This window comes from Myxine glutinosa, chromosome 5 (assembly GCF_964187855.1).
Source record: "Myxine glutinosa chromosome 5, kmMyxGlut1.1, whole genome shotgun sequence".
Taxonomy (NCBI): Eukaryota; Metazoa; Chordata; class Myxini; order Myxiniformes; family Myxinidae; genus Myxine; species Myxine glutinosa.
Window position 1 is genome coordinate 89,750,920 of NC_136265.1, and position 18,103 is coordinate 89,769,022.

The 18,103-nt window shown below is 43.6% G+C and overlaps 2 protein-coding genes across 2 annotated transcripts in view; both read right to left on the reverse strand.

Annotated features, from left to right (window-relative positions):
• Positions 1–15,403, reverse strand: part of LOC137427374 (uncharacterized) — a 107,616-nt gene extending 92,213 nt beyond the window's left edge. Inside the window, exon 1 of the mRNA XM_078778354.1 lies at positions 15,342–15,403. The gene's annotated coding sequence lies outside the window, so the exon portion shown is untranslated. The remainder of the gene's footprint in view (positions 1–15,341) is intronic.
• On the reverse strand, positions 2,001–10,929 carry LOC144892333 (uncharacterized). Its single transcript, XM_078778350.1, has 3 exons — positions 10,823–10,929; positions 6,701–6,811; positions 2,001–4,336 (listed from the first exon to the last, which is right to left on the reverse strand). The coding sequence occupies exon 3, from the start codon at positions 4,293–4,295 to the stop codon at positions 2,268–2,270; it is 2,028 nt and encodes a 675-aa protein (XP_078634476.1). The 5' UTR covers positions 4,296–4,336; positions 6,701–6,811; positions 10,823–10,929; the 3' UTR covers positions 2,001–2,267.
• Positions 15,404–18,103: the final 2,700 nt, after the last annotated feature.

Here is an 18,103-nt window from a genome sequence, read left to right on the forward strand (position 1 = left end):
GTTAGGTGTCGACCCCGTCAGCAAGGGTGGTGCCTCTCCCCGTTCTCTCATTAACTCCAGCTCCTTGAATTTGATTTCTTGCTGAAGCTCCATGTCACGTTCCTTTAATTCCCTTTCCGCTTTTCTCTCCTCTGCTTCGAGGTCCCTTGCAGCTCTCCTCTCCTCTGCTTTTCTCCCTTCTAACCTTTCCTGGAGTTCTCGTTCCACTCTCCTTTCCTCTGCTTGTTTCTCTTCTCTCCTCGCTTCTGCTTTCCTTTCTTCTTCTGCTAACCTTTCCTGGAGTTCTCGTTCCACTCTCCTTTCCTCTGCTTGTTTCTCTTCTCTCCTCGCTTCTGCTTTCCTTTCTTCTTCTTTTATCCGTTCCTGGCTCCGTAATTGCAACTCCAGTTTCCGGAGCTCAACGTCTTCTGGTTCTTCGGGTAGCCACTCCCAGGCTAACTCGTCCCATGTTCCTAATCCCACCATAGATTGTATCACCGTGGCCTGCAACTCTGCCTTCCTCAAATTAGTTCGGACCTCCAAGTTAAAATGTTTGGCCAATTTCAAGAGGTCCGACTTTAGCAACGCTCGGAACTGTGCCTCACTCGGGGTTACCCCAAAGTTCTGTGCCACAAACGCCATGGTGCCTATCGTTAACACCTGTTAACCTTCACCCAAGACTTTACCCCAATTTCTCAAAAAAATTTTTACCAATTAATAATTAATTAATAAATTTTAATTAATAAAAAATATTATTATTTTATTATTTTATACAATTTTAAATCCCGGACGTAGACCCAATTGCGAAACCGCAAATCGTAATTTGGACGAGCCCCCAATTCTGTTACGTGGTCCCCTCGGTGAATACCTGGTCTCGGTGACCCCCGGACCGTGAGAGGAACTCCGCCAGCAAGTTGTACTATATATGCGCTTTCGCCACGCAATACATATGAATTTCACCCAGGAGACAACTGATGTTCAAGGATATATTTCCAATGGTAATGATACCATACAATTCCAATGACACAACCACGGAGATTTTCCCCGAGCAATCAACAATACACAACCATCAACAATATTTCCCAGCCACAATCAATTCCCTATGAGTAAGATGGCCATCTTATATATGTGTGTGTCCCGGTGAGTACTCACACCCCCTTTCGGTCTCTGCTCCTCACAATGTCTCTGGGCCCCTCCTGACCAAGATACTGGTCGGCGTCTCCGCACTCGGGCGGTTGAACGAACCCCGGGTGGACGTTTCTCCACCGGGCAGGTATCGTACCAGGCACCGTGGCTGCAGCCCCTCGTGGCCACGCGGAGCGGGTACGGTAGAGCAAGCCAAACCCCACGCCGCTTGCAAGGCGCGTTAGGCCCCAACGTGCGACCCGCACGCGTCTGTTTAGACGGTGCCGCGAACGATACCAGACGCGGGTCAATGCACGGCCCCACGTCACTTGACGTCTCCACCGGGCAGGTACACGTCCCGGTGATTCCTCTCGCCAGACAGGCTTCGGAACGCCGCTCTTCCACGCAGCGCAAGGTCGATCCCGCCTTTTTGGTCGGAGCGGGGCGAAGAAGAATAATACTCGTCCTTTTTTCCTCGTGTCTTTTTCTCTTCCGTTTCCGGTCACTTCCGTTTCCGGCCACTCCCTCAGAAGGGTTCCTGACCCTCCAACCACAACAACTACACAACAACTTAATATACTACACATGGATAAGCAAAGACCTGAATGGTAATTCACATACATTCACATAAATATGTAACAGATGGAAAAGAGACCAAAGAGGTCTCAAAGTATCCACCTCCATTGTGTCTGTTTGTGTGTTTATGTGGTATTTGTGTATCTAATTTGTAAAAAGAAATAAACAAAATACTAACCCCATCCCCTCCTTTAAAGCTTGTCCCCCCTTTCTGCACTCGTGCTGTACCCTGTGGCTAATGCTCCTGTGCCACAATCTCTCATTGTGTATTCCCATGTGTATTTTAAGGTTGGATAGGTGAATGAGAGACTTTCCACAAATTGTGCGTTTCTCCAGGCGTTCTCCATTTTGAATTGTCATGTGCATTTTATTTCAGGTGAGGTGACTCGTTAAAAAAAAATTCCAGAAATTGTGCACAAACATACATGCATACAGCCGTTCTCCCGTTCGTTGTTATCTCCATTTGCGGGTTTTAGAAGGTGAGGAAGTTCTCTCAGTACTCAAAATGTCCCACTCCTTTTTCGGTGAAGGATCGTTATTCAGGAACGTCCATTGTGAATCATCATGTGCCTTTTAAGGTGAGATGACTAATTAAAAGATTTTCGACAAATTGAGTATTCGTATGGGTATTCTCCATTATGAATTCTCATGTGTAGTTTAAGGCTCGATGGCCAATTAAAAGATTTTCCACAACTCGTGCATTTATGCGGGTGCTCGCCATTGTGAATTGCAATGTGCCTTTTAAGGTTGGATGAATGATTAAAAGATTTTCCACAACTTGTGCATTTATGTGTGCGCTCGCCATTGTGAATTGCTATGTGCCTTTTAAGGTTGGATGGATGATTAAAAGATTTTCCACAACTTGTGCATGTGTATGGGCGATCACCATTGTGAATCATCAAGTGTTGTTTCAGGGTAGACGGCCGATTAAAATATTTTCCACAATTTGTGCATTTGTTTGGGCGCTCTCCACTGTGAACTCTCATGTGTGTTTTAAGGGTGGATGATTGATTAAAAGATTTTCCACAATTTGTGCATTTATGCGGGTGCCCACCATTGTGAATTGCCATGTGCCTTTTAAGGTGGGATGAATGATTAAAAGATTTTCCACAACTTGTGCATTTGTATGGGCGTTCTCCATTGTGAATCCTCATGTGTGTTTTAAGGGTGGATGGCCGATAAAAAGATTTTCCACAACTTTTGCATGTGTATGGGCGATCACCATTGTGAATCATCATGTGTTGTTTCAGGGTAGACGGCCGATTAAAATATTTTCCACAATTTGTGCATTTGTTTGGGCGCTCTCCACTGTGAATTCTCATGTGTGTTTTAAGGGTGGATGATTGATTGAAAGATTTTCCACAATTTGTGCATTTATGCGGGTGCCCACCATTGTGAATTGCCATGTGCCTTTTAAGGTGGGATGAATGATTAAAAGATTTTCCACAACTTGTGCATTTGTATGGGCATTCTCCATTATGAAGCCTCATGTGTGTTTTAAGGGTGGATGGCCAATAAAAAGATTTTCCACAATTTGTGCATTTGTATGGGCGTTCGTCATTGTGAATCATCATGTGTTGTTTAAGGGTGGATGATTGATTAAAAGATTTTCCACAATTTGTGCATTTATGCGGGCGCTCGTCATTGTGAATTGTCATGTGCCTTTTAAGGTTGGATGGATGATTAAAAGATTTTCCACAACTTGTGCATGTGTATGGGCGATCACCATTGTGAATCATCAAGTGTTGTTTCAGGGTAGACGGCCGATTAAAATATTTTCCACAATTTGTGCATTTGTATGGGCGCTCGTCATTGTGAATCATCATGTGTTGTTTATGGGTGGATGATTGATTAAAAGATTTTCCACAACTTGAGCATTTGTATGCCCATTCTCCACTGTGAATTATCAAGTGACTTTGAAGGCTCGCCCATGCTCGAAAAGATTTTCCACAAACATTGCATTTGTATGGGCATTCTCCACTGTGAATTCTCATGTGTGATTTCAAGTTGTCTGGGCGACTGAAAGATTTTCCACAATTTGTGCATTTATGCGGGTGCCCGCCATTGTGAATTGCCATGTGCCTTTTGAGGTGGGATGAATGATTAAAAGATTTTCCACAACTTGTGCATTTGTAAGGGCGTTCTCCATTGTGAATCCTCATGTGCGTTTTAAGAGTGCATGGCCAATAAAAAGATTTTCCACAATTTGTGCATTTATGCGGGCGCTCGTCATTGTGAATCATCATGTGTTGTTTAAGGGTGGATGATTGATTTAAAAAAATTCCACAACTTGAGCATTTGTATGCCCATTCTCCATTGTGAATTATCAAGTGACTTCGAAGGCTCGCCCATGCTCGAAAAGCTTTTCCACAAACCTTGCATTTGTATGGGCATTCTCCACTGTGAATTCTCATGTGTGTTTTCAAGTTGTCTGGGCGACTGAAAGATTTTCCACAATTTGTGCATTTGTGTTGATGTTCAGCTTTCTTTCTTTTGTGAGTCTGGTGAAAATTATTCTGTGCAAACATTTCCATATTTATTTTGTCTTGTTTGTAAAAAGTCCGCTTGTTTGTTTCATCTGGTGATCCCTGCGGGTGTGCGTCTGCACCGTTCATAAAAGTTGGTGCAGTCGCCCTTGTAGATTCAGTGGATTCACCTGTAAATACAACATCACATGATCTGTAAAAAAGTGAGATTCTAATGACCAGACAAATATACCCAAACATGTACAGAGTATTTGTTCCACTGCAGAAAAGTACATTGTTGTATACATACAGTAATGTGCAAAAGTTTGGGTTATTCCATGATAATCATACTTTAGGTATCAGAGTTTTGAGTATGCACATGATCTTTGACCAATTTGAGTTGAAATATTAAATTTATGACATCATAGGTCACATGGTGTGGCAGCCATATTGGATTGAAGGAAAATATTAAACAATTATACACCATTGATGCAAAATTTTAGAAATATCGAAATATCATTTTATGTATATAAATATCAATGTCATTTATTAAATATCATTTATTCATTTGCATGAATTATCATTGAATTTCGATAATTTGAATTTAGATTGAATATATTTGTATGAATGATTAAATAGGAATATTAAATAGGATTAATAGGAATAAATATCATTTAGAAATATAATTTTAGAAATAACACCATTGTTGCATTTAATTTGAAAATGATGACATCGTAGGTGATGTGGTTTGGCAGCCATCTTGTTTTTAAAAAACAAACCTTATCAGATCAACATTAAAATTCACAAAAACATGATATCCCACTCATACATATGCAGAGTGTGCATTTTTAAGGTCATATGTTACGTGGTATGGCAGCATTAGCTTGAAAGCTGATATTTAAACAAAATCCCTTCTCCGAAACCACTTCACCGATCGATGTGAAACCTGTCCTGTCTGGTGAAAATGGGATACTTGAAAACAGCTGATGGGATTTAAATCAAACTTGTTTATTTTTAGGACAGCGAACCAGGGCATCTACCCATGACATGCGGAGACATATTGGCGACACAGTCACATTGCTCTAGTTTTTTTTAGCTCACCTGGAACGAAGTTCATGGGAGCTTATGAGATGGCTCGTCAGTCCATCAGTCCGTCAGTCAGTCAATCCATCCATAAAAACTTGAAACTTCTTCTGCGAAACCGCTAATGGGCTTGCGACCAAATATTAGCACAAATTATATTTGTTGTGTTGTAACTAAAGTTTGTTCATGGCATTAAAAAAAAATTGGGGTCCGAGGGGGTTTACCCAGAGTCAAAGTGGATCCAGGTTTGACCCACTAAAATAGGTATTGGCTTTCTTCTCTGAAACGACACAAATAATTTTGATGAAACTCGACCACAACCTTCACCACCACCCGTGCTGTACCAAAGTTTTTTCACGGCATTAAAAAAAATCTGCCCCTTTGGAGGTTATGGGGGGGTGGGGGTGGGGGGTATCCCCCCTAAATAGGTATTTGCTTTCTTCTCATAAACCACACGCACAATTTCGATGAAACTTCACCACAACCGTCACCACCCATAATGTATCAAAGTATCTTAATGGCATTTAAAAAATCTGCCCCTTTGGGGTTCTATGGGGTGGAGGTGTGGGTTTCCCCCAAAAATAGGTATTTGCTTTCTTCTCATAAAATACACATGCAATTTCGATGAATCTTCACCACAACCTTAACCACCTATGATGTACCAATGTTTGTTGAAGGTCTTACGAGGTATATGGGGTTGGGAGAGGGGTGGTTGCCCCCCAAAATAGGTATTTTTTTTTCTTTATTTGTTTAAAGTCTCATGATTATGTTCGTATGATTCTACATGCTGCCTTGTCTTCTTGTAACCATTGAAATTGGTTCAAAATACCCTTAGTCGGTGCAGTATACTGTTTATTATATCAGGTGAGCGCCAGGGGTATTTGCATTTTATTTAAGGTGAGGTGACTCGTTAAAAAAAAATTCCCAGAAATTGTGCACCTACAAACATGCATACAGGCGTTCTCCCATTCGTTATCTCCATTTGCAGGTTTTAGAAGGTGAGGAAGTTCTCTCAGAACTCAAGTTATGGAGATAAACCCCTATGTTTCTTAAAACCCGAGTTAATCATCAAATATTCATCAAACAATTATCTTCCCCCATCCAAAACCTTGATCTTTTCTACCCCCGCTAATTTGACCCCAAATCCACTTTTTTGAAATACCAACTTCTTTCCTGGAAGTCCTTGGTGTCCTTGTGTTTATACTTCTCCCCCCCCCCCCCCCCCCCCCCTAAGCCCTCTCCCTCACACACATTCCCGATGTCCTTCTCTCAAATGTTGTGTTTATGTGCTTCCCCTTCTCTCCCCATTTTGTCTACCGCTCCCCTTTTTATATACTTTTTGTTTGTCCGTTTGATTTATTTGTGTGATAAATGTTAGCTCTTTCATGAGCCTCGATTCTGCATACAAAAAACAAACGAAAAAAAAACAAAAAAAAAACTTCAAATCAAAATGTATAGACATTGACAGAAACCTTCATGGGGATGGTTCTTGAAGAAAGAAGCTTCAGCATCTTTGTGTTCGTGTCGATCCAGGTGAACATCAATGTCGTGCTCAGTTTTAACTTCCACTTTCACAAATAAATCTGGAAAAGGTAGCTTTTATTAAATGCAGGCCTTGTTATGTTACATGCATAGCTGGTTCCAGACTCTTAAAATAGCTAAATAAATATAAATTTTGCATTAAAATCATTGATTTGAGGTCTTACTTGGAGAGAAAATAAAAACTTTCCCCATGGGAATAGTGACGTGTCAAAGCATTGTGACATTGTGGGAGAAATTATTAGCAGAATAATGATTACATCCGCCATCAAAGGTGGATGGAGGTGATGTGTTCACCCGTCTGTTTGTCTGTTCGTTTATGAACAAAATATCTCAAAAAGTTGTGGACGGATTCGGACGAAATTTGGCAGAGATGTAGTGTTTGTGACAGGGACGAATTATTACATTTTGGTGAAGATCCGGATTCGGATCCGGCTACGAGAATTTTTAAAGTGGTTCTTCACCAATGGGAGATGGTCAAAAACGATACTAGCAGGATATCTCAAAAATTTATGGATGGATTTGGACGAAACTTATTGAACAGGTTGTGTGTGTGACAAGGAAGGATTGATTCAATTTTGTTGAAGATCCGGATCCGGATCCAGCTGGTAGAATTTTTCAAGTGATTCTTCACCATTGAGTGGTATGGCCAACCAGGCGGAGGTTTGCTCTCTACTGAATGCCGTTCTAGTTCTACAATGTTTTCTGATTTGAAAAGCAAATCATGTGCTTTTCATGAAGAGTCGGTGAATCATCGCCGGCATCCTGACTGAATTTCGTTGTTCAAATTCATTTCTCATGATAGGGAAAAGTGTAACTCCAACAGAGGCAATGTTAGACAACCTCTTGTCATGGTTCCTTAAGAACCAAAGCAATGATAAACCATTTGATATAATCTTTTCTTTTGTAATTATGTAATACTAGCCGAAAGCACCCGGCGTTGCCCGGGTTCTTTTTGAATGAATTTACTACCACAATTCAGCTTTTACTCGTGGCCGTAGAAGATTGACTACTATAATTCAGCTCAGCTTTTAATTGTGCAATGGGCCCAGCTCGGCCGAAGCGGCCTCGCCGCCGAGCCTATAACCTTCCCAGGGCCCGTCCCAACATTTTAAGTTCTTTTTGAATGAATTTACTATGATAATTCAGCTTTTACTCGCGGCCGTAGAAGATTGACTATGATAATTCAGCTCAGCTTTTAATAATTGCGAAATGGGCCCGGCCCGGCCTCGACGGGCCTCGACCGGTCTCGCCACCTAGCCTAAAGCCTTCCCAGGGCCCGTCCCGACATTTTTTGTCTTAGAAGTTTCCTCCTATCTTTCACCGTTCAGGAGATTAGCTTGCGCAGACAAACAAACAAACAAACAAACAAACAAACACTTTCTTTTATATATTGTTGCAGACGCGGTTTTAGATGTTATTTTACCGAGCGGTTGGTATTACCGCGTCCGAACAGTTACTCCCCGATGAGAACCCGATTCCACCCGACGTTGACCAGATCGCACCGCAGATATTCAATCGGGAAACCTCTAAAGCGACCGAAAGAGAATGAAAAGAGAAGAAGACAGAGTACGGAGGAAGAACAGATTTATTATACACACACAAGCAATGGATGGAAGAAGCAGTCACACAGCGAATTGTTAACTTACACTATTCATTTTACTTAACCCCAAGACAACGAGTAGGACAGACGACGTTCACACTTACTCGGGGAATATTGCAGGCAGGTAGGGCTTGAGGTGGATTGCTGGAGAGGGAGGCGGGGTCGGAGGCAGCAGCTCTCAATTCCTCGCGGTTTTTGGCGGGAAAACCCTCCGTCGCGTATCCGCTGCTGTCGACGTCACGCGCTGGTTCGGCACACCTGCTCCTCTCCTTCTGGTGGAGCCGTCTCCCTCCTTTCAGTGTGTCTCTCCAAAGCTGGTTTCCTTTCCGAGTACCTCTCCTCTTTAGCTTGGAGCGTTTCGCATCTCACCGCTCCTCTTGGTGCCGCCTCTTCGCTCATCTCCCAGGTCATCTAGTGAAGCAGTCCCTTACAGTCCCTTTTATAACTCGGGGCGGAATCAAGCCGCCGGCTGCGAGGGCACGCCTACCGGGTCGCTCACCGCAGTGCTGATTGGCCATGCGACCCTCTGGCTCACTCCTCCCCTCTATGACGAGGTGGAGACACGCCTTTCTTCTCCGAGATTAGCACATGGGCAATGGCGGCTTGCGGGATTGAACACAACTCGCACCCTTTTGAAAGGAACTTTGGAGAGCGGAGATGTTTGGGGAAATTGCAAGGGCCTACGCTTATTTTGTTTGATACAATGCAAAGTCAATCTAGTGGGAAACACATATTTAGCCTACATGGAATAAGGAAATACACTATTTAAAAAGATATATCGTGACCTGCGTGTAAGTTTCATGGAATTAACTAGGAGGACGGCTGCGACCATTATTTACATTATGAGGGTGTTACACATAACAAAACCATACTTTTCATATTCGTTACACTTCCTTCAAAATTGTTACACTTCTCAAAAACCGTTACACTTCTCAAATTCGTTACCCACTTCTCAAAACCGTTACAATATATAGATAGATGAATGAAGGGAGCTGATTGAGTACATGTATGTTATTGTGCTTTGATATTTCAGCATGATGTTTTGGCAAAGTCTTCTCTGTGGTGGGTTTATTCGGGTCCTGTTGCATACATGATGAATTGAATATTGTGACATTAAACATGTGTATGTACATATGAAATGTCTAACGACACTGGCGTCAGTGTCTGACATTACCAATGATGTGGAAAACAGATTGGGGCCTAACCTGCATATTATATTCATCTTATCTGCATGAACAATGCATCCTCCGAGGGTCAAAGAGACCATTGTTGGGTCACCACGGGACCCACAGGTAGCTCTTGCCACTGTTGAGGTCAAAGTGCACGAGTCTACCATCAGAAAGAGGCTGCACAAATTTGATCTTCATGGGAGGTGTGCGAGGAAGAAACCTTTGCTGTCCAGAAAAAACATCAGCGCAAGACTAAAGTTTGCCAATGAACACCAAGGCAAAGACCAGCACTTCTGGAACAATGTGCTCTGGACAGATGAGTCAAAGGTAGAGCTATTTGGCCACAGTAGCAGAAGACATGTTTGGTGAAAACCAAAGACAGCATTTGACTACAAGAACCTGATACCAACGGGAAAGCATGGTGGTGGAAATATTATGGTTTGGGGCAGCTTTGCTGCATCAGGGCCTGGGCAGCTCACCATCATATAATCCACAATGAATTCTTCATTGTACCAGAGGGTGCTTGAGGATAATGTGAGGGCATCTGTCGGAAAATTGAAGCTCAACCGAAGGTGGACCTTGCAACATGACAATGACCCTAAACATACCAGTAAATCCACCAAGGAATGGCTGAAAAGAAAGAAATGGAGGGTTCTGGAATGGCCAAGTCAAAGCCCGGATCTAAATACCACCAAGATGTTGTGGGGGGATTTGAAACCAGCTGTGCATGCAAGAATAGCTCTTGCCACTGTTGAGGTCAAAGTGCACGAGTCTACCATCAGAAAGAGGCTGCACAAATTTGATCTTCACGGGAGGTGTGCCAGGAGGAAACCTTTGCTGTCCAGAAAGAACATCAGGGCAAGACTAAAGTTTGCCAATGAACACCAAGGCAAAGACCAGCACTTCTGGAACAACGTGGGCAAAGAACAATGTGTTCCCCTCAAACATCGCACAGCTGAAAGAATTCTGCATGGACAAGTGGGCAAAAATTTCTCCCAGTCGATGTCAGAGACTGGTCGACTTATAAGAAACGCCTACTTGAGGTTGTTTCTGCCAAAGGGGGAAATACCACCTATTAGAGCCAAGGGTGTACTTACTTTTTCCACATGCGAAATTTGCATTTATGTTTATTTAAATTATACAATGGACTACAAAATGCAAATGTTTCATGATATTTGTTATATTATATCACATTTATCTATCAATATTGTTGAAATGAAGATCAAATAGCTGTATGTTGAAATATGTTGAAAAAGTCAAAACTTTACGTGGGGTGTACTTACTTTTTCACGTGACTGCATATTTTATTGTCTTGTTTTGAGTTGAATAAAAGATTGAATTGCTCCGACAATATCAAAGCATTACGTTCTGTACAAACTGCTTCTTACCCGACCACAACTTCAGTGGGAATTTCACCACCACCCAAAATCACAACCGAAAAAAGAGAGAGGGTAAGGAAAATGTAGATAAGGCGGAATAGAGCAGCCTTTCTCCCCAACCTGCTTTTATTGTCAAATCACATACAATTATTGCGATCCAACTTTTCAATAGTTGTTTTTTTTTGTCTTGAATGTCAACCCTCATGGAAAACTAAATGACAGAGTGTGGCAGGTTAAGAGATTAACAATACACAACAACAACAACATGCATTTTAAGGCCATTTTCCCTGCTAGAGCGGGGGTTAGCCTTGCAGTCCCCATGACAATCCCCTCCACTTTGCCCGATTTTCTGCATCCCTCCTTGTTAACCCCCTTGCCCGCATTTCTTCCTCCACCATCTTCAGCCAAGTCTTTCTCGGTCTTCCCCGTCCTCTACCTCCTTCCACATTCATTTCCATCACTCTTCTCAACCAGTCACTTTCATCCTTCCTTAACAAATGACCAAACCATCTCAACCTGTTCCTCTTCACAGCATCCATCACAGGCTTTATTCCCATCATCTTTCGCAATTCATCATTTGTCTTCCTCTCTCTCAACGATACTCCGCACATCCACCGAACCATTTGCATTTCCACCCTTTCCAGCCTTCGTTGCTGCTCTACGTTCATTACCCATGTCTCGCTCCCATAAATCATAACACTTCTCACACATGCAGCATACACCTTTCCCTTCAGCTTCAACGACACTCCCCTCCTCATCAACACGCCACTCAGTTCCCGAAACTTCGAAAAAGTTAACAATGTCACCATTAACAGATTAAGAGTTAACATGAAAAATTTAACAGATGAACAATGATTAAGCCAAAACATGTGACCATATGTTAAAGGGAGTGGAAAGGAGCAAAAGAGTCAGGAAGTGGAGAAACGCTCAGGAGTGGTTTGGGAAAATCATTTGTTGATGATTAATTGTATTGAAGGACTGGAATGCAAAGACACCGTACAAGTATATCTTTGAGCTATCTTGTCCGAGTTCAAATCTCGGCCCACACATAAACTGCCATCCTGGTTTTCCGCGTATAGTAAATTCATCAATGTGCCATCCATCGGATGAATATTAAACTGATTGTCTCGTCTGCTAGCATCAGTTAATGGACATTTATGATGCGACGTTGTCTTTCACAAAGCGTAGTCAAGATAATCCCGGGAAACACTGAACAATTTTTTAAAATTCAAACGTCCACCAGCAAACACTGTGATGAAATTATGGTTGATAACTGTTGCAGTTCCCGCTTCAACCGGTGGCAGCTTATACAAGCGTTACGCCTCGGTCCCCCATCGTTGAAGTGATGCGAGTTGACAAAGTGGAAGACGCAAGGCGGCCATCTTGGATTTTGACGTGGCGACCCAGTTTTCAATAGCATTCTCCCTTATGCGTCGATACACCCACACACCAGATTAGAAGTTAGTTGTTCGTTTATTTTTCAAGATATTTCGCTCACAAGGTTCAGACATGTCTATGGTGGCGGCCATCTTGGATTTTGACGTGCGACCAAATTTTCAATAGCGTTCTTCCTTATGCCGAGATACACCCACACACCAGATTAGAAGTTGTTACTTCGTTTATTTTTCAAGATATTCCGCTCACAAGTTTCAGACAGACATGGCGTCAGACATACATGGCGGCGGCCATCTTGGATTTTGACGTGGGTTGTCCCCACACACCAAATTAGAATTTGGTCCTTCGCTTACGCACGCACGCACGTTCGCCCACACGGACGCATGCACACACGCACAGCACGGACGCACGCACACACGGTCGGAGGGGAAAACCATAGTCCCCCTTTCGCTCCGAGGTGCGACGGGGGACAAAATGGGGCTGAGTTGTCGGGAGAGGGATTGTCTGCATTTGTCTGGCTTCAAGTTGGTAAGAAAGATAAGGTGCCTTACATATGACTGGCTTTATATAATGCATTGATGAACGCTGGCTTATACATTATTACTCTTTTAATAGATGGTGTGGAGTTCCATCGGAATAAAGCTCATGATCTCTGCAGTTTATGTGGACTTGATTTTTCACCACAAACACCTTCTGGTGAAACTCTCAAAATCTAGAATCACTGCTCACATCAACTCATTCATTACTCTTTTTCACCTGTGGAACTGCACACTCATTCACCTGTGGAAACACGTTCCACATTCTATTCAATCTCATTCTTCCCTCCAGGTCTTCAAGACAGCTGCTCCTCACAATCTCACATCATCCCCGGATCCAACCATGATGTTTTCCACCACAAATTACTCCATTCCAAAGCACTCCCTTTTCCCAGGTCATTGTCATTTTCCCCCTTTCCCTCATCGCTTTTCATTTGTTCATTGGTTGTTGTTTGGTTTGTTACTTTCCTGTTTCATCTACACATTCCCCTTCTCCTTCTTGTGTTTCATTCAAATTGTTTGCAGCTTGTTCACCAGAATGTGTCCTCCTCCTTTCTTCCTTCCCTTCCCTTCATTTCACTCTCACATCGACTCTGCTATTGTTGTTTTCTCCTCTCCATTTCATTCCCTTCCTTTCTGTTCCATGTCTTCCACGAGCCTCGATCATGTATATAAAAAACTTGGCAATAACCAAACACAGATCCTATCAGAAGTCATGTCGATCACACAACTCACCATTCGGCTGGTCGCTTTGCTCCTCTTCCACGCCAAAGGAGTTCACATCCTCTATTTTTATCTGCAGAATCTCAGGAAATCCTTCCACATTCTCAACCTCCATTCCACGCCCAAGCAGAGTCGGCTGTTCTGATTCCAGCTGCACACGATAGGAATCCTTCCAACAGCCAACTTGAGCGGACATGGTCGGTGAACCTTGAGAGGGGCAAGAAACATACCACTCTTCCTGATGTTTGCTCCACTCTGAGTACCTTGATCTGATAAAGTACCGACATGTGAAGTACCTCTGTACTTGACGTTATCCTCTCCCAAAATCAGTTACAGCAGTTCCAACACGGCAACATTCACCAAACACAAACACACACCATGTGACACCCCAAAAATAAAGTGTACATGGTGCAGATTCTTAAATTAATACTCTAATTGTTTTACATGTTGAGGTGAATGTTGATTTGGCCACATATGAAACAATGAAAAGTTTAGATGTTGATATAAAATCTGGGCCTTTCAGCAATTTTAGGATGAAGACATTCAATGGTGAGAAGGCCTTACACACAATCACAGGGGATGTGTATGAAGGAGTATTCATGCCACAGGTATGCTGATATGCAGACAGTTTTCGTACATCATTAACTTTCAGGTAATAAATAAGAAACCACTTTAAAGAAAATCGGATGGAACAACAACATTCCTCTGGGACATGTCCATGGGAATTCAGTTCAAGATCATCACACTGGGAAGTAGGATTGACTCACCTGTATTAAAGTTTTTTAGGAAGAGCATTTGTAAAGTTAGATATTTTGAACCCTGTGGGAAAGCGGTTTCTTTGGAAATTTAATGTATAAACTGCATATAAATATTTATTAAATGCAGTAAATTTGCTCAGGAAATAGGAAGAATAATTATTCTCCTCCTCCTCTTCCCGTTATAAGGGGTGAGGTGCAATGGCTCCAAGCTTCTGCCCTACCTTGACCACGATACACCTCCACTTCACTCTGTTCTGTTCTCAGCCAACTCTCTCCACTCCCCAACAACACACACGTTAGGGGTGGTGGTGGTGGTTCATATGCAGCCTTTGTTGTTGTCCCTTTGTCAGTGCCACAGTTTCCAGAACATGAAGGTAGGCTGGCATGACACACGGCATCAGGACTTTCCCTTTCAATGTCATTGGCATCTTTCTGTCTGCCATTACTCCCTCTACCCTCATAAACACGCCCACACCCACCTGGATCATCCGTTGCACCCATCCTTCCGACGTCGGCAAAATGAGGACCAGCTGAATGGTAACGGGGGCATTGTATCAGCGGCACAGCCACACCCCAGAAAATGATGCAGTCAAGGAGCCATAGGCTGCACACGAACCACCACCACCACCACCACCATCCCATGGTCAGTCCCCCAGATAATCAAACCTATTTCCCTCTCTGATCTCCTTCCCCTCTAACGTGATATTCGTTTTTTTTCTCGGCTGCCCAACCCACGTGACCTCAGTCTTCTCCATACTCATCTTCAGCTCATTTTTCTCAAATATCTTCCTACCCCCACCACATTCGTGTTACATGAGACCTCTAAATGACTGAAGCCACCAATGGTCACGTGGTGGTTCGAAAACATGGACATCGCGGACCAAATCACGAGATTAGCCTTCGCGATCGCTGATATCGAGTGAAGAAACATGTTAAAATCTATCAGAACGGTATCTTTAGCGCAACTCACGAATGTGTTTAAAACCCCAAATCTCCACAACATTTCCTCACCTCACAACTCGCTTTGTATAAAATGTTTCTTTCGCTGCTCGTTTCTTGGGAACCGCATCCACGCACGACTCTTCTTCTTCTTTACCATAATACTCATAAATGATACTTCCGTCGAGTCCCGCTCTATCATTATCTCACCCCCAACAGCGTCTATTACGAGATCATTGTTTCCAGTATTTAATGTTGTTAAAATGTATTTCACACAAAAATATCCATCGCTGAAAGAAGAGGAAAGAGAAGGTTCGACAAGACCAAACCAGAATATACACCCCCGGTGGTATTTTCAGATGCGACGTCACTGAAAGGTTGTTGTTGTTGTTGTTGTTGTTTCCCTTTGCTCGCGAAGCGAAGAGCGGGGTTAAGCCTTTAGTTATGTGCGTACATGTGCCATGTTTGCATTTTAAAAAATCATTTTCTCGACAACCGTTGGTCCGATTGACACGAAATATTATCATATGAGCGCCTCGCCTGTAACAATTTTGTATTCATAATTATGACGTCATAGGTTACGTGGCACGGACGCCATCTTGGAAAAACGTCACACCTCTGTATTTCCCAAACCGCTCAATGGAAAAAATGGAAACATGTCTCATTGTGAAGTACTCCGCTTGGGGAATAAGATATGTTAATGATGATATCATCGGCACCTTTTTTTTTTCTGTATACAAGATCGAGGCTCGTGAAAGAGCGAACATTAATCACACAGAAAGACAAACCGACACATAAAACATATAACATCGGGAGCGGTAGACAAGATGGGGAGAGAGGGGGAAGGACACAAACAACATTTGAGAGCAGGGACAGAGAGACATGGAGACATCGAGAGATCTGAGAGAGGGCAAGGGCTTTGGGGAGGGCATGGGAAGGGGGGGTGTGGGAGAGGTATAAAACATATGGACACTGCCAGGACTTCCAGGAAAGAAGTTGGAATTTCAAACAAGGTGGATCTGGGGGGAATTAGCGGGGGTAGAAAAGATCAAGGTTTTGGATGGGGGAAGATAAGAGATGGTGGAGAACAGCTGTTTTAAAGACCTGGAGGGAGGAGTGGGATTGAAGGGAGTGAGGGAGTTTGTTCCAGAGGCGGGAGAAAAGAGGAATGAAAGAGTGAAGGTGAGCAGAGAGCCGAGATTTCGGCAGTTTAACCATCAGAGGGTTGCTGGCAGATCTTGTGCGACCTGTAGGAATATTTGGGGGACAGAGCACAGAGAGAGCTGGGGGTGCAAGGCCGGAGGGGAGTCGGTATAAGACAGAAAGACCACCTCCCTGCCTGCGGTGAGTGAGTGAAAGGCCCTCAGAGATAGCTTCATCGCGGGAGATTCCAATAATTCTGAAAGCTTTGGTTTCAACAGCGTGAAGCCGAGCCAGGTGTGAGGCAGGAGCACCGGCCCATAGGGAAGAACAGTATTCCATTGAGCTGTGGATGAAAGCCTTGTATGTAGTGAGGAGCTCAGGTGTGCCGAGGACTGACTTCGCACGACGGAGGATGCCCAGTCGGCGACTGGCTTTGGAGGCCAGCTTGGAAATGTGGTTTTCCCAAGAAAGATCATGGCAGATAGTGAGACCCAAAAGCTTGAGCGACAGAACTTCTTGGAGAGGACTGTTGAGAAAGTAGATGGGAGGGTTGTCCAGTCGATCTTTTCGGAGAGACATAGTAAGAGTGAGAGATTTGTCAGGATTGAAAGACATGTTCCACTTGTTTGACCAGTCTGTGATTTTGTCCAAGGCTTCAGAGAGTGAGGAGGCTGCAGACTGCCGATCTGAGGGAAGAGGAATGGAGCGGCAGAGAGTGGAGTCATCAGCAAAGAGATAGAGGATTTTCAAGAGAGTCAGAGAGATCATTGATGAAGACCAGAAAAAGCCCAGGGCCCAGAACACTGCCTTGGGGAACTCCAGCCTGAACAGGAAGAGGAGATGAGAGAAACCCATTCAGGGCCACACGTTGACGACGACTAGAGAGGACGTACACCAGCCATGCGTGGAGATTTCCATGGATACCAAAGGAGGAGCGTTTGGTGAGCAGAGTGGGGTGCCAGACCATATCGAAGGCACGTGATATGTCGAGGGAGACAGCTCTAATTTCCTGTTTGGCATTGAGGACCTCCATCCATTGTTGAGACAGCAGAAACATCATGTCCAGAGTAGAGTGACCTGGTCTGAAACCAAATTGATGATCAGAGATCAAGCCATTGGAGAAGAGGAAACATTTCATATCCGAAGCAATGATGGAATTCCATGACTTTACTGATAATTTGGAGAAGGCTGATTGGTCTGTAGTTGCTAGGATCTGTTTTTGCACCTTTTTTGTGCAAAGCGGTGATGTTGGCTGATTTCCAAGCATATGGCAGTTGACCTTGAGCAAAAGAGAGGGTGAAGAGAACAGAGAGAGGGTGAGATAGAGCAGCAGAGCAGGATTTTAGGACCCGTGGGCTGATGCCGTCGGGTCCAGTTGCAGAATCAGAGTCGAGGGTTGACAGAAACTTTTCCACCTTGTCAGGAGGAAAGGACACGGAGTCCAGGAGCAGCTGGGTACGACTGGGTATGGTGGGTACAGAGAGGGATGGGTTTGGGACACAAGATTTAGGGGCAAACACAAAGTTGAGGCATTCAGCTTTTTCATGTGCGGAGTCAGCTGTGTCGCCATTTGAGGTAAGGGAGGGGATGGAGGGGGAACAAACACCAGAACCGGATTTGACCAGACACCACCACGATTTGGAAGAGGGAGACAGATAAGAGAGTTCGGTCTTGAGAACGGAGAGATATTG